A 24,591-nucleotide genomic window follows, 5' to 3' on the forward strand; every position below is an offset into this window, starting at 1 on the left:
AACTAATATTAGGCATATGATTCACTTCTACTAACCTTAACAGACAAACACTATACATCTAGTTTAGGTTTGTCATTGAGACAGATGCTCTCTACAGTCAGTGGAGAGAGGTACCTTCAGAATGTGAATAATCCCATTGTAAAACACCTGTTTAAGATAAATAGAATGAATTGCTTTCTGGAAGTGCAGCTCTGTCTCAAGTATAGAGGGAGCCTAAATACCTAAGTTATAGAAGTCTAACAATGTAGGACTTGTATCCCCCTAATAAGAGAAACTCTATACTTTAAAGCAGTAGATGAAATAGAGAAAAACTTAAATCCTTAATCAAGAATGGCATCCAAATTTCACAGAATGAAAACTCCACATAGCTGCTGTGCCTTAGGTAATCCCTGTGGTCATGTTTGTACTTGAATCAAAAAAGCATCTTAAGGGTTGGGCTGACTTGGTATACCTGCAATAGATAAATCCATTAATACTGTGCTAATGTAACCAATACCTTACAACCCTGGTGTTTTGTACACTTAGCGAGTGCCTACCAAGAAGTGAACACATTGCCAACACAGACAAAAGCAGGAAACACAGGAACTCAGCTTTAAGTGTACTGGTTTCTCTTCCAGTAGCCTAGAGGATTTGCTCGGATGGTAACACCCAAGCATGAATAACAGCTTAAGTCATCTTCATGACAAATAGGAGTGGCCAGGAAGATTTTCAAAGTGATAGTGCAGACAGTGAAGACTACCATTCAGTATTCTTCCTGGTTTTTCAATTTGCCTTCAGCTGTTAAGGCAGATAAAAGTTTCAAGCATCAAAAAGCACAGCACGATTTCTATAAAAGGAAACTCTTCAGGAGTACTAGAAAGGCAGGGGAGAAACACTCTTACATATTTTATTTATGCATTTATTAAAAAGTGTGTGTGTGTATACATATATGCTCAAACTAAAAAAGCATATAAACATATATATTTCTATGATACTATATGGTATATTCACAAATACCCAAAAAGCAACCATCTTATAGACTTCTAAGAATGCGTCTTTTATGATAAAGGCAAAACCATAGAAGGCTTTCCAGCCACAGCTGTGACAACTGAAGTGTCAGAGCTAATTCATGACCTTAAGAAAAAAGGTCATCACACACGCTTCTGGAACACACTCACGATGCAAGCAGAAATATATTTAGTATGTACAGACAGAAAACCTCAAATCAATTCTCAGTTCCTTCTTTAAGGTTAAAGCTGCACCCTCCTAACCTAACTTTCTCAAAAGGAGCATGGTGAGCATGTGAAATGGCATAGTTTGGTGACCCTTAGCAGACTTTTTCCCCTGTAAGAAAAACCCTAGAAAATTCCATAGCAACCTCCACGCTGAGACAGGATAGTAGGTGCCTAAAATCCAGATCACAGGAGACGGGTGATGTTTGCAAGAGCAATCTGATGCCTGCAATTCCTGAGGTGCCTGTCTTTACACCAGTGAAGTTCCCTAGACAGTTCATATCCTGCCAGTGAGCGTGCTTGCAAATGTTGTCATTCTGGATAAGCTGAGCATTTTTTTGTGCCTAAGGCTGTCCCTCATTCACAAATTAGGTATTCCTATATCTAAGGAAAGGCAAAATTTAGTAGGCATGAAGGGAATATGTCTGACATACACTAGCTTTTCTAAGAGAAACCGTCTGCTGTGCAGAAACACGTACGAATCCTGGAGCCTAGAGGAGAGACAGTAAGGGAACGCGTGACTCATTTGCCAGCGCTGAAGTCACTCATGTGGTTGAGCCCACGACTACGTCTGTAGTCGGTAACACAACGAGCCACGGCCTGTCCTAAGGCCTTGAGGGGAAGTGGCAAAGCACAGCTTGCACCCAACACAGCTAAACTTTCTCCACTTCTAATCCACACCAGCAGTTGAACATAGTCCCTGAGCTGCATCATGCCCCAAATCTTGCCTAGGCATTGTCCAGAGGAGTGCTGACAAATGCCAAAACATGCCAGGGAACACGTTACTGATGAAACACCACCGATGACTGTGGGGCAATACTCAAGCCCAAACTATTGTCCCTTTGAGGCCAGTAGTACAGACGCAGCCCCAATACCCGGTCCTTGCCACCTGGCCTTACTTGGCTGCCTATCAACAAGGTTTTAGAGTCATTCTTCTAATACAACAGCAAATGACTTATCCAGTAACCTACTGTACGAAATGTTGACAGTATGACCATTCCTACTTCTTCCAGTTTTAAAAGGAATGACTTAAGATGTCGAAATCAAAGAGAGGACTTCAAACTGCATGTAGACACCTACCTCCAGAACAGGTGTAGGACTTCAGACATAAACCTAGTAGAAAACACTACTGAGAAGGATACATACCACAAGAAAATATACTAACTCCCATTCCTAGATGCTCAATTCCTCCTTACAAGGAGCACAGAAACCTAATTTGAAATTTTACACTGCATCCAAGGAAACAGGCACTAAGCACTCGAGTACAGTGAGCTCCACAATAACTGTGTCCTTGTACAATCAAAGACTAGGACGCTGCATAGCTAAGCTTGTACTATACCAAAGTACTAAGGAGTACTTGCTTACTTGTAATTCTTACAGCTTTACACTGACCTGGATTTGTCTAACACTTTTTAAGCAAATCTTAAACATACCTATGTAATATTCTTCTCCTTACTGCACGATCAAAGTAGATCTGCTGTTATTCCAGCTCAGTGAGTTTGTCATATTAATGCAATAAAAGATATTCTTTGGGAATACATGGTTTTCCACAGGCAGGCATTTCTGCCACAATGAGCTGCGTAATTTAAAACCAACAGAAGTCTTTGGTGTGGGATGAGGTATCTGAGTATAAACATTAACTACATAGTTAGTTGACAAATACTTATTGCAAACATTGAGTTATGTTAAATCAACGATACTTGGTAAAACACTACTGTAGATTTCATTGCAAATGTTTAATTGACAATAGAAACCACAGAGAAGAAGGAGCTGAAAAAGGAGAAGCATTATGGAGCACAGTTTAGGCAATGCTACATGGAAGAAGTTATAAATAAAGCAAAGCACGCTTGCCTACTTCTGATCATATTTTAACCATTAAGAGAAGTAACCTTGTAGAGCCATCTTTATCTTGCATCAGCCATTAAAACTCCAAACCACATTACAACTCTAAATCGCAACACATATCAATACTGGTGTTCCTTCTTCCTTTGAAAAATACAAACACCAATTAGGATAGCACGTGTTAAAGAGCAATACAGCCAAAGAAGGTGACAGTGTCAACAGCTGTAGTGCAATGCACTGCTTTGGTTCAACATCTGTTTGTCCCTCACACATGAACAAACACCAAAAAAAACAGCTGAAGCTAGCAGACCAAATCAGACTGCGAATAAACTCGCTTTAGCCTGCCACAGTGCACCTTCCCATTCTGTTCTGGGCTGTTGTGGGGTTGTAGAAGGCGACACAGCTGCCTCTCATCCCTGTGAAGAGCAAAAGCCACATAACCTTTTAAAACTGCAGTCCTACGAGGAATACCCCTTGGAGTCCAAGTGCTCATGTGGATGAGTTAACAAATTAACAACAGAACATTTTACCCTCTGTAGAGCTAACCAGGAAAGCATGGCCGTGCTTCTTTCTCTAACCTGCCTTACTGGGCTGGCATGAATTACCTTATCTTTGGACAAGGTTACGGTTGGTCTGCAACTCCAGTGCAGAAGAACAAGACCCTTTCACTACCCCAGTACTGGGCAGCTGAAGCTCGACAGAGCAGAAGGGCTTCACACATCTCATCTCTGGCCCACCAAAGGCTAGCTTGCAAAAAAAGTATTTTGTAGTATGGCCCAAACTATTTTAAGTATGCCAAATGTGATGATTTAGGTATGCTCCAACACTCTTCACCTACTGCACATGTGAAAAGGCATTTGCAGGAAGCACATTCTCTAAGCAGCACTATGAAAGAAATCTAACACCTTGCTTGTTCATCCCCGTTGACAGTTTATGAGCAGAGCGCAAGCTGACAGGCAGGGAAATACAACTGGATTGCTTTGCAGATACATGTAACAAAGATGGATACTCTGTGTTTACTTTCTTGAATGACACAGCAAAAAAAAAACCCCAAACCTAAGTCACGCTGTTCCCAGAAACAAATGCATTTCAGATATTATAGATATTTCACTCTTAAAATAGACTGTGAAAATTGATAGAATTTGTATTTGATTTACTTGCACTAAAAACCTGCTCTTCCTTGTTTCTTCCTAACGTACTGCAGCAAGCAGCGACACTTTAGTCAAATATGTGACATGGCAGCTGACGGGGCTTTCTCTAAGGGAAATTCAGAGATTCTGGAATTTGTTCACACAACCTTCATCTGAGATATTCAAAACAATTACTTTTTGGCTGGCCACAAGAGAGATCAATTTGACAGAATTACGGAAAAGGCTGAGCACAAACTCCCAGGCTGGCAGGTAACAAGCTATCCCTTTCATAGGAAACAGATTTTAACTATGCCAAGGTTTAAATCATATTTATATAAATATGATAAAAATGAAGCAAAGGCTGTAGGCACCTTTATTTTTGAGTCTAAAGTAATTTCAGTTCCCTTTAAAGTCACATAATTAAAATAGTACCCAAAATACTGTAGTGAGATGAAGCACAAATGTTCTACAGTAAAGAAAGAATATTGTATGGTGTATTTCTATTTTGCCAATAAAAATTATGCAGCATTATTAACATATTCTAAACTGATCTCCACATAATCTGCATCTGGAAGCATCATAACTTCACTGGTAAATAATATTTGAGTGGATAAATGTCATTTCTCCCTTCAGGGTTCAATAAAGATTTAAGGAAAAGGAAGTACTTTCCACATGATTTAGTCAGTATGGACACTTGCCCCTTTTCAAAATTAAGAATTATTGAGAAGACCTTTCAACTTTTTTTCCACCCTTTATTTTGTCTGGCTATGCTTTTTTGTTAAAAGAAAGGATGACCTAGAAAAGTTTCATCTCCTTCCTAAAGTACAGATGACTAAATCAGCTAGCTATGCAAAAGCAATAAACAAATTCACAATGACTAGTAGCAAAGGAGAGATATATTATCTTCAGATACCAGTAAGAAACATTCATTCAATACAGCTTCCAAAGTCAGATAAAGGTCAGATGCACTTCAGATTTTTTTCTTCAGAGAAATTATGCAAGGTGTTTTTCCTCACAAAAGCTCTGTGACAAGTAAAACTACAATAAATTCAAGCTATTCTGTATTCAGTTGCTCAGTCCCTTTAAATCTCATATTGAAGTCCTGCTTCCTAAAGCAGTCAGAAGGATGAGGAAAGACTGGATAAACACAGACCTGACTTTCCAAAGAGCAGACAAGCCTTGTGATGAAATGTACTACCTGTGGGGGAAGGTAAGAACTAAACAAAAATACATGGCAAATAATTGGGGGAACCAGAGTTCTGTCATGCAAATATTTGTAAATCAATACTTTTCAAATGTTTCTATTCTTATTTACCAAGCCAGAATTTTTTTGCCTAAGCTTTACTCATTCCATGCTTTTCTTCATTTTAACACTTTTTGAAACAAACACATTCTCTAACCGTATTAGGAAACTTGAACCTTCTTGAGATTCCATCTTTTTTGGATTATCAGGTAATTTGTTTAAGATTAACCTAAACAATCACTTATGGTGAAATACTCTTTATGACTAAGCAGAAGTCATCTGGCTTTTCTCTCCTCCTTTATCAAGCGTTTGGAGGTAGGAGAGATTTACTGGTATGAACTACACTTCTCTAATTGCCTACCCCTTACTTGAGGGAACTACTAATTAAGCAGACACTTTGTAAACCTTGTACACCATTACATGGAGACAATATGCAGGTAATGAACTGCAGAAGAATATGGTAAACCACTCCTTCATTCACTAGCTGAACCCTTCTGGGACACCTGACCTCAACAGCCTTGCAAGTCAGCCACGGAAGCATTTTCTCCTGTTGCTAATAAGTTACACTTTTCAGACTAAACCAGCCAATATTTAGATGTGAGGCACGGGTGGATTTTCTGCACTTAGAGGACTCATAGCTTTAAGTTTCTATGTGCAGCCTTACAACGTATGGGCCTCAGGTCCTTCACTGCAGTGACCCAGGGACTCCGCAAGACATTTTAGCACAGATAATGTTTCACTGCTTCTCGTCTCCCGAGCCACCACTATGCAGTCTGCTGCTTACAAATCGCACCCTTTCCCCTATGGGCAGCTGGAGGAGGCAATGGAGGCCAGTGCAGAATCACAGGGTGCCTGTACACAGGCTCCAACTGCCCGTAGCTGGCTGCCACGGCTTCCCTCAGCTTTTGAGGGAACCCTGCTGTGCCCTCTAGCGACAAACCTCTGGCAACAGGAGACTGCACACTGTCCTGCGCTGGGGGAGATGCAGGTGAGCATGACACACAGGCCAATGAAGCAGAAGGGCCCTTGGATATGCGTACTGCACATTTCTTTTTATCCCCTGCACTGTGCTCCACTCCACGTACCTTACTGGCACTAGCTGACCATTGTAGGTCCCTTCCAACTGGACTATTCTATTAACACTCATCAGCTATATAAGCCACCCCAAAACAGTACCAAATGTGTACCTCTGGAAACTCAAGAAGACAGATTCAATACATTAAAACACATTCAAACAGAGCACTCAGAAAACTTGAAATAACCCTGTGCTTGTTGTTGACGTTATGATTTGTTTCACAAAAGCCTGCAACTACACCCGCAACTTTTGAAAACGCAATGCTTTGGATTTTCCAGTCTGAAAGCTCAAGTGCAAATCAGATTATCTGCAATGCAGTGCTTGAATTACTGGGTAGAAACTGGTAGATATGGCTTATTGCTGATCAGTAAGCTGACTTCAAACTGGTTTGCAGAAGGTAGCAGGAGCCACTTTTTGCTTGCAGAGAGTCAAACTTGGGTATCTGTACCTCTGCTTTTTGTCCTCTGAATATTACAACTCTCAAATAAGCACTTTTTATATGCCTGCAACCTTCTTAAAATACTGCCTGCCTCTTGAAATACAGCCTCATTTTCCCTGTTTCTGTAGGCTCTGGTAAAAGGCTCTCAGCCTCAAGTGCTTTCAGGCAGTCTTATTCAAAGAATGGCAAAACCACGAAGAATTTCATAAAGCAATGGAGAGGCCATGTGCATTTCCCAAGACACCAAACAAACATGCAAAAGCATCACAGAGGGAAAAATTTACACTCTGGTACAGCAGCTATAGTACTGCACCAGAAATCCTGGGGTACATACAGTGTCGTGGTGATGAGCGTGGAGCTGGATAAGTCTTGGCTCCCCCAATGGAAAGGTCACCTTCATAACAGGGCATATTCAGAGAGCCACATGTGCCCACTGACTTCGTCAGCAAGGAAAATCGAGTGGCAAGGGCTGGCTGGTACAAGATTCAGCTTGAAGCATGGCAACTGCTTCCACGCAACCCTGAGGCCAGTATGCTTCTCCTGAGCTAGAAACCTGAACGTGGATGGGGGTCTCGCTGCCCAGGCACAACAATGCTCTTTGAAGCTAGGAGTATAACCCCACAGCCCGGTAAAGTATTACCCATACTAGAAAACTGTTAACTTTTCAGTCTGAAGTCGTACACAAACCAAGCACAGATTACCCTGAAAATACAGCTTGCTTCACGATTAAACTATCCCATTAGCTACGGCATACCATGTTTTTTAAACTTCCCAGAACTATAAGATATGGGATGGGTTCTTGAACAGTTGCTTTATGTCTCTCTGGTCAAAATTATCAATCTTTATAATCTCCTATTTTGTGGCATTAATAGCATATTTTTGGTTTATAAGTAACACACAATATAAAGAAACAACGTTTGATTTACTGAGATCCAGCCTAAAAAAACAACCCAACCTCCCAGCATTTTATTTTAATGGCATCCAAAAATACCAAAGTGACTGAAGCGCAAAGGACAATGCGAATCAATATTTTAAGTACTATTAACAAACATAGCAGATGCACAGAACTAAGGCCCTATTGCCAAGTGGGAATAGCAACTGGATAAAAATTAACTTACCAATAAAAGCATAGAATTTATTGCCTTGTCTTTGGCACCAAAATACCGTTTAAGGGTATTACCCTTATGATTCATGCCAGACTAGTAAGATGATGTTGGCTTACAATCACGTAAATCTGCAGAGCTACATCGACTTCTTCTGATATACCTCTTTTTTTCAAAACCTGAAGACATGCCAAAACTAATCTTGTTTTGCTCTTGTAATTTATTTTGCTAGAAATAAATCTCAGCAAGACCACAACCTATTTTACAGCGTTGGGTGTGATTTCCTTTTTCTAGATATGCATGTTACACACGGACAAATACTACTTTAAAGCATTACTTACAGATTGCCAAGCAAGAGACTCCATAATTCGATGTTCACAGCGTTCTAGATGCTTTATCATTTCCCTTGTTAGGCTTGGCTCCGCTTTAATAAAGCTTTCAATCACCTTGTAGAAGTCAAAAGCTTTTAAATCAAATACATTGAGAATCCATGGGAAAGACAAGTCTGTTTCAGCACTGGTACCATCACTTTGTGAAGCATTTCCTGCAGGGAAGACGGACTTCTTATCAAGAGTATTATCAATATTATCAAGAGTACTACATCCTTTCACTTCTGACGTTTTTTCCTTTTTGTATTTATCAAATCATTGCTAGTTCAGAAATTTCTGAGCACTTTTTTTTTTGCTTTTTATTATATTTTATATATTAGAACAAATAGCAATAATTATCAATAAACAACAATGCTATTTAGCACTTTAGATGCAACTTACTGCCATATGTAGCCATGACAACCTCAACAGCACATGCCAGAAGAGATGTGTGGAAGACGTTATCATTCAGAAGTTTGCTAAGGAAAAAGAAAGTTATTAATACTTGTCCTAACACTAAAATAGCAGACTTCAATAACATTTTATGGGCACATACCTGAAATTCTGCACTGAGAGGCGCTCTTCCTCCTGAAATACATAAATCAAACCAAACTTCTGAATATTCTTAGTATTTTTAAATGGAATGCCAGTACTAAGCTACCAGTACTAAACTTACCGACTTCAGCATAGACTCCATTACTCTGTAATACAGACGTACTCCAAGCTTATATCTCTGTTAAAAAAGAAGAAATTCAAGAATATTACAAGAAGTTTTAACAGACTACCACAGGCAGACTCTCATGTTTTAATGATTCAGGACATTTCCGTTTTCTGGAAGAGCCACCATAAAGAAGTCATTGTCCCCAGCTCCATTTGCCAATAGTACTGGAGAGGCCTCAAAGGCTACTAGGGTTTGTGCCTACCACAACCACATGAAGACTGATTAATTAAGTTTACGTTAATTCACAGCTAACAGGATAAAAAACAGTGCTGACAAACAGGAGACTGTTGAGTACAAACTTTGGATTTGCTTTCCAAAATCTTGTAAGAAAGCACAGCTGGCCTACTGATTTTATAAGGAAGTGAGTCACCTTGCACCATTTTAGGCTAAGTTACCTTAATGAATGCAAGTATATGTTTCACTAAATGTATTTTGCCCAGCAATTTTCCCATTCTTCATGAAAGCATTTCCAGCTTATTTCCACCTACTTCCTATTGCTCCTTATATATTAAGAATAATTTGTTGAATACTATCTTTACAGAGCTTTAGAAAAAAACACATGTCCATTCCTCAAGTTGAAAAGAGTATCGTTACTTTTTACCATCATTGATCTGCATTGAAGGAGGACAGTCAATAAGTCAGGTCTCATGTTAGCTAGTACCAACAGAGTTCAAATGAGTAATACTCATCCAAAACGCTAGTTACCTGTGAGCCAATTTCAGCACATCCCTGTCCAACTGCTTCAGCAAATTTCTTCTTGAAGATGTGGTCAAGGCTTTCCACTCTTTTCAGGATACTATCCTTAGGGTTCACTGTGCAATTCTAATAAAGTACAGGAAGGAGGACAGAGGCAGGAAAGGCAACGAAAGGACATTTTACTTCAAAAACATTTTAATGATTTAATCACGTTAGTCCTGCTTCACTTTGTAACATCTTTCAATCAGCTCATTAGCATAAGTATTTAAAAAAGATAAAATCATTGTATATGTTCAACAATTTCCAGTAACTACAATTTCATGTCTCACAGGCAACTAGCTGCAACTAACCCAACTAATATGAGTAGTACCACTGACATTAACGTCTTTAAAGTTAGAAATATGCTTAAGTTGCTCAATGTGGACACAAGAGATCCTCTGTGAGGACATCCTCCTTCTCTTCTTTGTCTCCCTTTTATATCCCCTTCTTTTTCCATCTGATACATACATAAATAAACCTTAATATTTAGTGCAGTAACAAAAAGATTTAAGAACTTATAAGGTTCTAGTACACATCGGTTAGATAAAAGTGCTTTCTAAAATGATTAATTACATTTAAACCATCCCAATTAAAATGTACTTCTTAAAAAAGGTTGTTAATAAAGGAGTTCCCAAAACATGTGCATCAGATCTCTATGTGTACTTTTTACTTGAGTGATAATTCCAAGAATCTTTCACAAATCTTCCTTCTAGTCACTTACATTGAAATACATTATGAGAGTATCTGATGGTTTATCAGTTGCTGAGTTTAAAATCATAATCAATTGCTGAATGTTATTCATTGCAGCTCTGGAAAAACACAACAAAATACATAATAAACATTAAGGTTAATTTGACAGTTTCCAGAAACTGAACAGCAATTTTACTAACAACAACAACAACAAAATTATTATTTTAGTTCTTAACTCAGTTATCAAACAACGTGTTGGGCAAAACTGCTGTACTGTGTTAACGATCATGAGTTTTAATAATCTAATTCATCTAATTATTAGAATTATTACAATCCATAAGTAAACAACCAAAAGAACATACATTAAGTAATAAACACTAACAAGCACTTTTAAAAGCAATAAAATAGTGGAATTGCAATCCTTGCATGTGAAAATATTCAGTTAAATCAAGCAACTCCCTAACAAAAAAAACACTTTGGCTTTTGTATAAAAATAATACAAAAGACTGGTGAATGAAGACAGCTTTAATGTTTCAAGTCACCTGTTCACAAGTGTAATAAGAAAGATGTATTAAAATATGGCAGTCACAAGAAAATACAGCCTTTTTAACATAGATGCTTTGAAAAACCCATGCTTTTCAGAGGCAGAGCTGTCAATATTCCTGTTGGCAATGGCATGAGAATACAGTCTTATCCCTCCCTGGATCTGAACCCAAAAGTCACGTTAAAACTTAAATTCTTACTTTAACTCCAATTCCTTCTATTTCCAATAGAGAGGTTATGATTTCAGTAATCCTTATTCTACCTGCTGTATACATAGCTAGGTTAGAAGGATCTTAAATATAAAATCTTCTTAACTTTTAAAGTATTATGGGTAGGGAAAAGGATGTGGACATTAAAGAAATTTTTCAGTGTTCCCAAGAAATACAAACAATATCTTCTTAAAAAGTAGAACAAAAATTCTTTATTGTCTAGATTAAAAGTAAATAAAAATACGAATAACATTTTATTAACTTGGGACCAGTACTGTTTAATATCTTCATCAATGACATAGACAGTGGGATCGAGTGCACCCTCAGCAAGTTTGCAGATGACTCCAAGCTGAGGGGTGCAGTTGACACACCTGAGGGATGGAATGCCATCCAGAGGGACCTGGACAAGCTCGAGAAGTGGGCCCACGTGAACCTCATGAGGTTCAACAAGGCCAAGTGCAAGGTCCTGCACCTGGGTTGGGGCAACCCCTGGTATCAATACAGGCTGCAGGATGAAGGGATTGAGAACAGCCCTGCAGAGAAGGACTTGGGTTGTTGGGTGGTGGATGGTGCTGGTGGATGAAAAGCTGGACATGAGCCGGCAGTGTGTGCTCGCAGCCCAGAAGGCCAACCGTATCCTGGGCTGCATCAAAAGAAGCGTGGCCAGCAGGTCGAGGGAGGTGATTCTGCCCCTCTGCTCCTCTCTCGTGAGACCCCACCTGGAGTACTGCATCCAGCTCTGGAGTCCTCAGCACAGGAAAGACATGGACCTGTTGGAGCGGGCCGAGAGGAGGGCCACAAAAATGATCAGAGGGCTGGAACACCTCTCCTATGAAGAAAGGCTGAGAGAGTTGGGGTTGTTCAGCCCGGAGAAGAGAAGGATCCAGGGAGACCTTATGGCGGCCTTTCAATACATAAAGGGGGCTTAAAAGAAAGATGGGGACAGACTTTTTAGTAGGGCCTGTTGTGATAGGACAAGGGGTAATGGTTTTAAACTAGAAGAGGGTAGATTTACATTAGATGTAAGGAAGTAGTTCTTCACTGTGAAGGTGGTGAAACACAGGAACAGGTTGCCCAGAGAGGTGGTAGATGCCCCATCGCTGGAAACATTCAAGGTCAGGTTGTATAGGGCTCTGAGCAACCTGGTCTAGTTGAAGACGTCCCTGCTCACTGCAGGGGGGGTTGGACTAGATGACCTTTAAAGGTCCCTTCCAACCCAAACTATTCTATGATTCTATGAACTTGGATATACTGAAGTATTGAAGTATGCCTCCACGTATGATCTTATTGGCATTATTTTACAGGTACAGAGTAAAGAAAAAAAAACCCACACTGACATAAAAACTATTTGTATCTCTACTTAATGCCTACAATTTTCTTGCTAAAAACAGATTCAAAACCACAAGTAATATCCATTGATTCATATCCAACGTCTTAACGTAGAAAACTATTAAAGCTAACAGAAGTAACAGCAGTATTTCAGAAAAGCTGTAATAATTTAAAGAATTAAGAATATTCTTAAGACAAGTGCATAGGATCCTGTTGTTTATTCCACAAAGTTAAATGCCTTGTTAGGGTGAGTGTATATCTCTCTGAAGAAAGCATTTTTCAGTTTCTCTTCTGGAACCGAAATACTGATGACAAACATTTTTCATTACTTTCAGAAAGATCATTATTTTAAGATAACAGAACATGGCTTCTTCTCAAATAGCATGCCACAAGGTAACTGAAATAGCTATAGGTGGGAAAATAAGAACAATAATGATCTTGTCATACAGGACAAGCAGATATGTGCATGATATAGCATCTAAACATCCCACATTTCCAGCTTTTGGGGATATCATGTATTATTATGCCTTTATTATTTGCACATATATATAGAACTAATAATATATCTAGTACATCCATAAGTACTAATGTGGCCTGGCTTTTTTGTTAAAACATATTTCAAGTTCTGTATTAAGCAATAGCATTAAGTTTTATTCTTTAGAAAGGTTAATGTATTAATTTCTCTCCTAACATCTAAGAAACAGTTTAATTCTTCCAGTGGTATTGTTACTTTCTGAATTTTTCATTATGGTTTTTGGTGGGGTTTTTTGTTTGTTTGTTTTAAATTTCTGTGCTATTTAACCTCACTTTGGCTTATATCACTCAGAAAATAGGTGGAGAAAGAAGAAAAATATGTTCTATCATTACAACTGTAGTAGTGCAAAGATGCATTTTTCTTTAACCTACTTTTTAGGTGGTTTTGGTAAAATCACTTCTACCAAAACTCTACTAGTGATAAGGAAAAGCATAAGGACAGTGGGAAAAACTAAAATGAAAACACACAATCCATTCTCATTATGCTCTGAACTAGTACTTACACCCATTTTATCTACTGCTTTCTATATAAATGACCAGATACAAATCCTCTGATGAAAATTATTAGATTCTCACCAATTTCAGTGGGCTTTAGAGCAGATCCTAAGTGTCTAGGTCCGGAAGGAAGACGTTATAAGAAGATTGAAAGTAGTAAGTATGGTGCTTTCAACATAACCTGTAAGGGGTTCTACTTAATGCAGGGAGAGTTAATGATACACTTTCCACTCTATGCTGGTGATCAAAGGTTTACTGCCATCTAGTGACACTTCTGTGGCTCTATGAAAAACAGTTACTACAGCCCAAATCGCTGCCGGTGAATAAGCCTTCACTTGAACTGTCTTAAATGGCATCAGTTTTGGAAAACTCAGAGAAAAGCCCAAGCGTGGATGGAGAGAATCTAAATACTGCATTCAGCTCTGGGGCCCCCAGCATAAGAAAGACATGGACCTGTTGGAGTGAGTCCAGAGGGCCATGAAAATGATCACAGGGCTGGAGCCCCTCTCCTATGAAGACAGGCTGAGAGAGTTGGGGTGGTTCAGCCTGGAGAAGAGAAAGCTCCGGGGAGACCTTATAGCAGCCTTCCAGTACATAAAGGGGGCCTTAGCAGCCTTCCAGTACCTAAAGGGGGCCTACAAGAAAGCCCGAGGCACTTTTTACAATGGCATGTAGTCATAGGACAAGGGGTAATGGCTTTAAACTGAAAGAGGGTAGATTTACATTAGATGTAAGGAAGAAGTTCTTCACTGTGAGGGTGGTGAGGCACTAGAACAGGTTGCCCAGAGACGTTGTGGATGCCCCATCCCTGGAAGTGTTCAAGGCCAGGTTGGATGGGGCTTTGAGCAGCCTGCTCTAGTGGAAGGTGTTCCTGCCCATGGCAGGGGGGGTTGGAATTAGATGATCTTTAAAGGTCCCTTCCAACCCAAACCATTCTATGATTCTATGATCTCATTAGACCTCCTCTCAAGATCAGAGCTGGTTTAGCACATTTCAATTTTTTAGCAATGCAGAAACTTGGTGTTCCTGGACTTTCTTAATAAGACTTGCATGTCAAGAACTTTAATGAAGCATCTTTCACAGTGTTAGAGGGCTTTTTTAAATGCTAGTATAACTGAAAACTGTCAACAACAAGCTATCTATATTTGTCAAAAAGGGGATTTATTGTCAATGACCTTCTTGTTAAATACGCTGCACATCATAGACAGTCCAGTTCCTGATAACACACATTCAGTCTGGGAACCGAAAGGCAAACTGATGCCTTTACTGCTAAAAAAGCATCACTGGCAGTTAAAGATTTGAAGCGTAAGACTAAAAGGGACCACTAAGGCAATCAAATAAAACCTTTCACAGTCACAGGTGATTAAAAGTTCTTTCATATACTGATCCATCTCTCTCTCAGCTGCATGTCTCCTTTTACTATTTTTATGAAGAAGCTTTTCAGAACCTTACTGCTCTGTTGGCTAGAAAACAATTAGTTTCTGCAGATGGCATTTAGCAGATTTACAGTGGATGCACAAGCCCAGAGTCTAATTCATTCTTCCACAAGCATGTAAACACTGTAGAAGTATTTTTAATAAAAACAAAAATAATTTTACTCATTTGAGAAAACTGAAGTAATAATTAAGGGTACAATATTTTAACTTCTCTCATCTCTATAGTACGCTAAAATGAAAGGCATTTATACAGCAAGCATGGAACAAGAACTTCACTGTCTGATTTTATTAAACCTGACACCTTAAGAATGACTGCCTGCACAAACACTTCTCTGTTTGTCCACGTAGCACATGGCATTGCAGTGACACAGCTGGTTGGTTCTTGAGTGTCCAGGAATTTCTAAGCACCATCAGGCAAAAACATACTGATTTTGTCAAAAAACTATGTGGCACAAAGGAAAAATGGTACATGCAAATCTCCTTTCCTTTGGTTAACTGAATCCAAGGTTGCAGGTTTTCTGCATTTGATTGTTCAAACCTGTCCATTTTCCCGATAGACCAAAATATGTTGGCACTCTGAAATGTTCATCTTCCCAATATGGGGGCGGGGGGGGTGGGGTGAAATTTTGGTACTCTGAAATGTTAATCTTCCCATACAGAAAAAAGAATACTAAGAAGAGAAAGATCACGGGAGAAGAAATGTGTGTGCATACACAATTTGGTATCAAGAAAGGAAGCCAGAAGATACAGAGCTAGAGTAAAGATGGGAAAGGAAGATGGAACTATAGCAGACAAAAGTACTACCATGGAAGTATAAAGGTGCATTCTCACAAGAACGAATACAGTAATCTATTTTACAGACATCTTGCACTTCTTAAGACAACTCAGTAAAAAGCTTTTTCTCTGTTTTCCAAAAACTTCACCAGGAACTGAGGGCACTCAGCACCCCTCAGTACATGCTCACTGCTCATTAGTGACCAGAACTACAGTCTGTTTTATGAAAAACAAAATAGTTGCTTTAAAATTCGAAAAACTACTCTAGATGAATATTTCTAGTTAGGATATTAAACAAAAGAACACAGCCTAAAAGAAAAACTCATACCGAACAGGAGTCTGTGGAAGTATAAGATTAAGTTCCTCATCTGGATTGTTTTTTAGTGGTGTCCTCTCCAACTGTGAGCTACAGAAATGGAAAACAAACTTATGAAGTACTAATGTAATTCAAAAAAGAATGTTTTCTATAAAGACTGATTAATCTGCAGAAAAAACTGTGGAACAGATTTTTAGAAGATCTAGACGTCCAACCACTCCAGCTGTTAGAACAATGTAATTTAAATTCCCAAGTAGATCTGCTTTGAGCAGAATGTTGGACTAGATGACCTCCAAAGTTCCCTTCCAACTTTATTTTTTTTCTAGAGTTCTATTTATAGCAACTTAATTTACACATACAGCTAGTATTAACTCCATTTTAATCCAATTTTAAACATATGCATTTTTCTAGCATAGATAAAGTCTCAGACTCACATCGTGATCTCACATTAGGCAAAGTTACGGAAATGTTGAATTGCCAGGAACCACTGGAATTTTAGAGTATGACTAAAAGAATTCAAATACATCTGTATTACTGAACAGCACCAGGGAATGTGTCTGGACACTGGTAGTCAACTGTTTATTCTGCTAAACCATCCATGGCATATTTCTGTCCCATGCAAACTACCATTCCCCAGTCTGTGGGTACAGGTCAGAAGTTGGAACGGCCTGAGGACCACTCCCAGCAGGCAGCTTCCAAATGCCACCAGCCGGTTTTAGGAAGGAGGAGCTGGACAGTGAGGACCCACGCCATTCCATGCCAGCTGGCCCCAGAGCTGTAACACCGCCTCGGGCATATCTAATCAACTAGCATGACATGGCCTCAGCCGCCTCCTCACAATTCCTCAGCTTCCCCTGGACGACAGGGGCTTGCACAGAGTAAGAATTAGAGTAGAGCTTCCAAATCATTTTAAGTAGTCACAGTCATACGTTTTCTAATTATTTAAGCTATAATGTAAAGCAAGGCTGGGGTTTCCAGAAATATCTTAGCTGAACTAGAAACCTAGGAGATCAACAAGATACAGAGATCTCCATTTAGAACACGCAGCGGGGGGGGCGGGCAAATGGAGAAATCAACACAAGTTCACATTTTCTGTTATAAAATGAAAGCAGTAAACGTAAATATTACCATGCTATGACATCAGGCTGTAGAGTTTCATCGTGATCCAGAAATAATCTTGCGTCTATATCTTTGTTGTTGAGATAGAGCTCATCATACTGTTTTGAGAGAACCTCAACCTCAAAAAACATTGAAAAAACTTTGTATTATAGGAACAAGTTTGACAATTCACTGAATAATATAAGCTAGTCCTACCTCATGAATACAATGCTGAAATGCTAAGAGAATGACCTTGGAGCTCACAAAGTCACTTCTTACACAAACAGCTGAAACATACCCAGAGGAAAATTATCATTCCCACGCACAAAGATAATCTTTTAGAAGAGAAAACAATTCAAGATCATGAGACTTTTTTGAAGAAATGTAGGTCTTGACACTGTAGAAGAGCTAAAAATAGCTAGAGTGGGAGACAGACCTGTAAATCAAACTGATGTTTCCAGCTTTTAAATCTTTCCTTCCAGAAGAAAAAAGTGTCTCTAAGAGCAGGACATGTAGTATGAGTGTCCTTAGAACAGCTGCGAGACAATCCACTAGGTCCCTGTCTCTGCTGGTTTGGAGATGAAGGCCAGGACCCAAAATCAGACCCTCTTGTTCTGAGTGTAAGAGTTTTCCCATTCCATATTAAAAACTACACCACTACAAATATTAAGAGACATGCCTATTTCTACGAAAACATAGACTGTTATTTCATATCCACATTGTTGTTTTTTAAATTACTGTTAAAAGTTTCCTAGTTGATTAGATCCCATATTGGTATGACTTCATTTTGCATGGAAAAGTTTGTTGTTGGTTTTTTGTTGTTTGGTTTGTTGGGTTTTTTTTATTTTGAATGACTAACTGGAAGTCTGGAATTTTTTTGTCAGGGCGAGGTACTAGCCTCAACTTCAAATCTGCTGCTGCGCTCCTGCAGAAGTAGGCAGTCACCTCAATTATCTGTTCCCTGACCCCTTAAACATACTAAATGATGCTGTGCTCTAGCAAACTCCTGCTATAAAAACAGACAACAGTGCATATGAACCCAAATTAGTCCCCTCCCAGTCCCAAGAAAAAGCAAGCTGCAAATACCTCCTACACAGCTTTGCTCCTTATCCTCTTCTTTTACCTTTGCCAAACTAATTTGCTCCAAACTGATCTCATGGTTAAAACTTTGAGATTAGGACTATGAAATCAAAGATTATCTTTAGATTCCTATTTTCGCTTTATTCATTTCATTTTATAATTTCATTATCTTTTCATTTTTCATTATATTCCTAATGGCTTATGTATCTTTTTGTCCAAAATATTTCAGTATTTCATAAAACTTCTAGAAACTTCAGATTCTCACTGCAAAAAACAGCAGCTCTTAAACAAAATGGCTGCACTGGGCTAACTGGGAAGAAACCTTCAGCCAAAAATAAGAGTTCCGAATGAATCTATTCATCAGTTCATAAAGCCTGACCATCAAACACACAATGAAGACAAATGAAATACTTTTTTTAAGTATTACTTTTTTAATTACAAATTAAGCCTCAAAAGCTTTTCTTGTTTTCAAAACAACATTAAAATTTACTGAAAGCTCAGTGGTTTTTTATGAAAATTAAAGTCATTTTAAATGTCCCATATTACTAGTTATTGTACTGATGATCTCAGCTGTGATTGATGGTTAGTTGGATGACATACACGAACTGACTACCTCTGAAATATAGCCGTAACTTTCTGCTTTGTTTTAGAACATCCCCTCAGGCATTCAAGTTTCAGGAGCAAGAATCATGTGACTGGATTTTTCCTCAAATGCATCATTTTATACAATTTTCACCAGCAGAGTCTTAGACTGATAGTTTTGATACTATGCTTAAATTGAGCAGCCTTGGATGAGAATCCTCATCAATTTGAGAATAAGCTGTATAATGACCTTTGCCTAGAAGTTCATATAGGGCTTCCCAACTACATATATCCATAAATTAAGAAGTCTAAACAGGCTGCTGATAATCTCTTCCAAAATGAATTTCAGGGTAAGATCTTAGTGGGTCTTGTATTTTGTCCCCCACCCAACACACTATGAAACTGAATGGAACATATACTTGGCTGAATCTTGCAGACTTTCAATCTGATAAGCTTCAGAGCTGCTTATTTTCAGGTTACCACATCTATTGGTGACACACGGCTAAACCTACTCTTTTAAGAATGATGGATGTAAATATATTGCAAGAGTTACCTACTAAGGCCAGGTGCACTCTTGCACGCCATTGCATAGAGGCAGTCTGCTGCATCCAGGCTACAACTCAGTAAGATGAAAGTAATTCTGCACAGACACAGCAGTCCAAACTCTGCCAGTTGTGAAACTGAGCCTAATCTTTTAGATACCTCTCCAACATGACTACAGTAACATGTCTCAATTACATTTAAATTAAGGTGTGTAATTTAAGACTATGCATTTATAGACTGACTTCAGAGACTTGTAATAGTTGTATTTTAGATTAATGGCCTCACTAAGATCATGGATATGCAACTCTTATGTCATGTTTTGCTTTGAACAAAAGCACTGGTTCAGCCTCAGGAAATTAATTTATTAAATTCAAATGTAGAAACTAAATATACTCCATGAATACTGGAATCCCTGCTAAGCCACATTCCTGAAAAACAATGCATTTTGCTAGACAATTTTAGAAGAACCTATTAGAACTTCATCAACGCATAAAGAGAATCTTAAGTAATTTGCCATGAAGTAAAGCACTGTTGTTGAACTGTCTTAAATTACCTCTGGTAGTCCATTTGAAGCTACAATACCAATAGAATTCAAGAAAGGAATAAAGCTTGTGAAATACACATTTTTGACCTAAAAAAAGAAAAAACATAACATTAGCAACATACAGAGGCAGCCACGCATACACTGCTTTCACATCTTTAACAAGAAACTAAATGAGACACTTCTGTAATGCACTGTGTTTTGTTTTCACTAAAGCAAAAATGAAATTGCCTACATATCCAAAATGTAGTGATACGTAAGCATGCAGCACATAATCCATTGCTGGAACATTAAGTGACTAAACTGGGAAAGAACTGCACTCTTCCCAGCCCTCTTGTATTTCTACTTCCATCATCTGCTTTGATATTAAAAAAAAAAAAAAAATCAGTCCTTTTTACACAGGAACAGATTTATCGGGGAAGGAAAAGGGGACTGGGATCTTTAAGACCCCACACAGAAGCAACGTGCTTATTGTGTACATTTTCTGATCCCGGGATGCAGCTGTGAAACCCCATCAGAACAGCCTTGCGTCCACACACTACACGCTGTGATCAGCGTATAACTTCATCCTGCATTCTTCACAGTTCAGTTTCCCTGGTGAAGTTATCACCCATACCAAAGGGCTTGTTTTTTGTTGTTTTTCTTAAACCACCTACTAGAGAAACTATAGAATGGTAGAATACCTTCATTACTGAACTTGAGGGAATAGTTAAGCACGCACAACTATTAAGATTTAAAAAGACCATTTAAATAAATGCATATTCCAGATGGGGTTTAGCAGCAAGATCTAACAGACTTTAAAACACAGGCATTACCTCATCTAAATTACAATCATGCTCTTTACAAAGGACTTCAATAACTTTTGTATCGGTATCAATTTGCTTTGAAGTACGTGTATTCCTGTTCTGACCTCTTCTTGGAGTTCGAGCTGAACCATTAACAGTCACTGCAGTCACAGCAGACTCTGGAAAGATAGTCAGAACCACCACAAGGTTAGAGTCTTCTTAAGAAAGAAGAGATTTAAATTTTTAAACCTAAAGAGATATAAATTTTGTATGATTTTTCAGGTCCTCCTCTTAAATATTTCCCTTTTCATCTGTTCAGCTGGGTGAAAAATCGTCATTACAGGAAACATATAAAAAAAGAAAACTAATTTTTAAATTCCTGTATCAGTATTTGGACATTTTGCTTTTAAAAAGCAATTCAACACAGAATGTATTAGCACTTTCTGTAAGTAGCTTTGAATAAGCATCTGTTTTGCAAAGCTAGGAAAGCCTTATCTTTTCACAGATGAATAGTTATTTTTTCTATTTTTACAGAAGGGTGAAACAAGGAGCTGAAAGAGTAACTTCACTCTACGTGTCTGAAGGTTAACGAAGTCACACAAGGCTTAAGTGCTTGTGGGAACCTGGAACATGGTTCTGCAGGGAATTCCTCCTTTCCCCAAATACTTCCAGGCAAACAAGTATGAAAAAAACTAGTTCACCTCAAAGAAGATATCAAAAATCCTTAATTCAGTGAGGTAAAAATGTTTCATTTTGTTAAGCTCAAAGTAGACGGCTTCAATATTGTCAGCTTGAAATATGTGAATTATATTAATAACATACATTAATACCATTAAATACTGTTGGTTTAAAACTGATACTCTAATCAGCATGCTGTTCTCATTTGTAACTTCATTTGTATTTGATAACTGTTCTGAGAAAATCTGACAAACTACACTGCTCGGGTGATTGCATCTTAATCCCCTCAGCCTTAGTCAGATCATAAAGCTTGACATCATTTAGAACGTGAAGCCTCTTGGTTATGAGGATTTGAAAATACATTGTGTTATTTGCTAAAAGAATGAAGCTGTGTAACAGTCTACACCACACCTGCACGCATCACACAGCTTCAAGTTCGAAATCTAATGCTTTACACTTACGACAGTGATACCGATATTTGCAATTTAGTCTGAAGTGGCAGCATTTCTTTTCAAGATACAATGCACAGGACCAAACTGTTTCTAATAATGAGCTCCTAGTCTTCACCAAAAAAAAAAAAAAAAAATCAGCGTGAACAGAGTTCAAAACCAGGTTGTTTCAACTCAGTGTTCTTTGAAAAAGATGCCCATTAAAGCCAACTATGGCTTTATAACATCTGAAATAAGCAGTAGTATATGTCTATCCTACTACAATCAACAAATTTAAGTTCAGAATAGTACTGGAGGAGGGCTGGGATTTGCTTGCTACAAGCCCATCCTTTCCCACCTTTTATTTGCATTGGCATTAGAATAAAAGTGAGTAAGTTTTGGTATAAAAAAACAGGTTATTTGTTCTTACCTGCAACAAATAATTACGTCAGATAAATATCTTCCAAAACATGGAATTTAAAGAATATAGCAGGGAATACATTCATCTATTCTATCACACTGTAACCCAAGTGGGTATTCAGTTGTGAAACACAGAAATAAAGCAAGTATATTTAGGCTATAAATACTACTGTCCCTTCCAAACCCAGCAGATAAACTGAGTTAGTATAAAAAAAATTGCTTTCTACATACTGTGGCTCCAAATACTTCAGTATATCAATTCCGTAGCTTGCAGAAGAAAACATTCAACGAAAACAGAATTCTGTCTTTGAAAGTAACAGTAAATGCTTGCTTTCTCTGCCTTTTTAGTGAGGTTTTCCAGGTCTTAGGTATAAAAACTGAAGGTACAAAAAGTTACTGCTGAACAGAAGTTTCTATAGTGAAGACCCATTATATTTTTACTTAAAATAAAGAAGAAACACTTGCTAATAACAAAGGGGATGTAATAAAAGCAAAACTATCTACATTTTACCTCTACCATTTTATTCTGAGCTACCACGCAATTAGGTCGTCTATCCACCTTATATTTCTTTTAAATGTCTGTATAGTCCAGTATCTTGTACATTTCTGTTGTCATCATACTGCTGTATGTCAATGAAACAACAGTCATAGCACCATCTTTTCCTTTTGTAACTCAAAGCAAACCTAAATAATAGTTCTCAGCCATCACCTACCCAGAACCAGAATTCTTTTACAAAAGTAAAACTGCTGTTTTAACAAGCCCCTGAACAACTTGTGTGGGCAGAGGACATCGTAAATGGATGGTAGGAATAGGAAAAAAAAAAAAAAAAAAAAAGAATTAAGTACACTGCCACATTCAGATCATTTCATTCAAGTTCACTATCATCTAAATTGAACTAAAACATCAAAAAATCCATTTTAAGCTTAAGACATTTTATTATGTTAATTATGAATGTTAGCATGACTCTAATAGAAATTTAAACCAATTTACTTTCTACTTTAGTGAACAAAAAACTAAAATCCTTACTGTATGGTTCCTTGAGCATAGCAGGAGGTGACAGTTTGATAAAATAATCTAAGACACAGAGCAACAACTGGAAAGAAATCACCAGGTCATCTTCCACTTGCAACACTTTACCTGCAAACGTTTACAAAAGGTAAAGAAAACCTTTGTGAGATGACTGACTGAATTTTAGACGTAATTTTGAAAAAACAAAGATTTGGAAGTTAATTTAATAAAACACTACAATTAGAATTCAGAAAGTATCACACAGGATGCCAGTGTTCTTTAAAGGCTATTGATTTTAAAACTCGCAGTTCCTAAGAGATTTGTTGTTTTAGAGATAGCATACGTATAAATAAATTTACTGTGCACAAAATTCCTACCTCTCAGTGCCCCTTCCTGATTTCTTTTTCCTTTTACTATAGTGGAGTAACTGTGTAGACTATTTTACCTACATGTACCTCTCACTTCCGTGCAATTCTTCCTCACTTTCTTTTTTGTGGTCTTACGCAAGCTTTGTGAAAGCTGCTAAGTATTCAGAAAGCAGGAGTTGCTAGTATATAGCAAAGAGAAATTCAAAACATGCTATCACACTGTATGCTCAGCCTGTCAAATTTATATGAAATTACTTAAAAGTCACACAAATATTAGCACTAAGAGCACTTTTACAACTACATTATTCCAGCTGTTCCCAAATTATGATTCATATGTGTCCTGGTTTCAGCTATGACAGAGTTAATTTTCTTCCTAGTAGCTGGTACAGTGTGTTTTGGATTTAGTGGAGAATACTGTTGATAACACTCTGATGGTTTTAGTGGTTGCTAATAGTGCTTATCCTAAGTAAAGGATTTTTCAGTTTCCCATGCTCTGCCAGCAAGCAGGTGTACAAGAAACTGGGAGGGAGCATAGCCAGGACAGCTGACCTGAACCAGCCAAAGGGGTATTCCATACCATGGAATGTCATGCCCAGTATATAAACAGGGGGGAGTTGGCCGGGAGGGGCGGATCACTGCTCGGGCATCAGTCAGCGGGTGGTGAGAAACTGCATTGTGCATCACTTGTCTTTTCTTGGGCTTTATTTCTCTCTCTTTTCGTTATATTCCTTCATTACAATTATTACTATATTTTTATTATTACTAGTTAGTATTATATGTTATTTTACTTTAGTTATTAAACTGCTCTTATCTCAACCCACGAGTTTTACCCCTTTTTTTTGATTCTTCTCCCCATCCCACCGGGA

The 24,591-nt window shown here is 38.2% G+C and overlaps 1 protein-coding gene across 1 annotated transcript in view; it reads right to left on the bottom strand.

Annotated features, from left to right (window-relative positions):
• RB1 (RB transcriptional corepressor 1) overlaps positions 1-24,591 on the bottom strand; it is an 81,120-nt gene that overhangs the window by 40,695 nt on the left and 15,834 nt on the right. The window contains exons 7-17 of the mRNA XM_050892935.1: positions 23,376-23,486; positions 20,853-21,001; positions 20,050-20,127; positions 17,322-17,431; positions 16,206-16,283; positions 10,589-10,676; positions 9,838-9,954; positions 9,088-9,144; positions 8,968-8,999; positions 8,814-8,890; positions 8,385-8,587 (exon numbers count right to left, since the gene is read on the bottom strand). Of these exons, the coding sequence (XP_050748892.1) occupies positions 8,385-8,587; positions 8,814-8,890; positions 8,968-8,999; positions 9,088-9,144; positions 9,838-9,954; positions 10,589-10,676; positions 16,206-16,283; positions 17,322-17,431; positions 20,050-20,127; positions 20,853-21,001; positions 23,376-23,486 (1,100 nt within the window). The remainder of the gene's footprint in view (positions 1-8,384; positions 8,588-8,813; positions 8,891-8,967; positions 9,000-9,087; positions 9,145-9,837; positions 9,955-10,588; positions 10,677-16,205; positions 16,284-17,321; positions 17,432-20,049; positions 20,128-20,852; positions 21,002-23,375; positions 23,487-24,591) is intronic.

Source organism: Gymnogyps californianus, chromosome 1 (assembly GCF_018139145.2).
Source record: "Gymnogyps californianus isolate 813 chromosome 1, ASM1813914v2, whole genome shotgun sequence".
Classification (NCBI taxonomy): domain Eukaryota; kingdom Metazoa; phylum Chordata; class Aves; order Accipitriformes; family Cathartidae; genus Gymnogyps; species Gymnogyps californianus.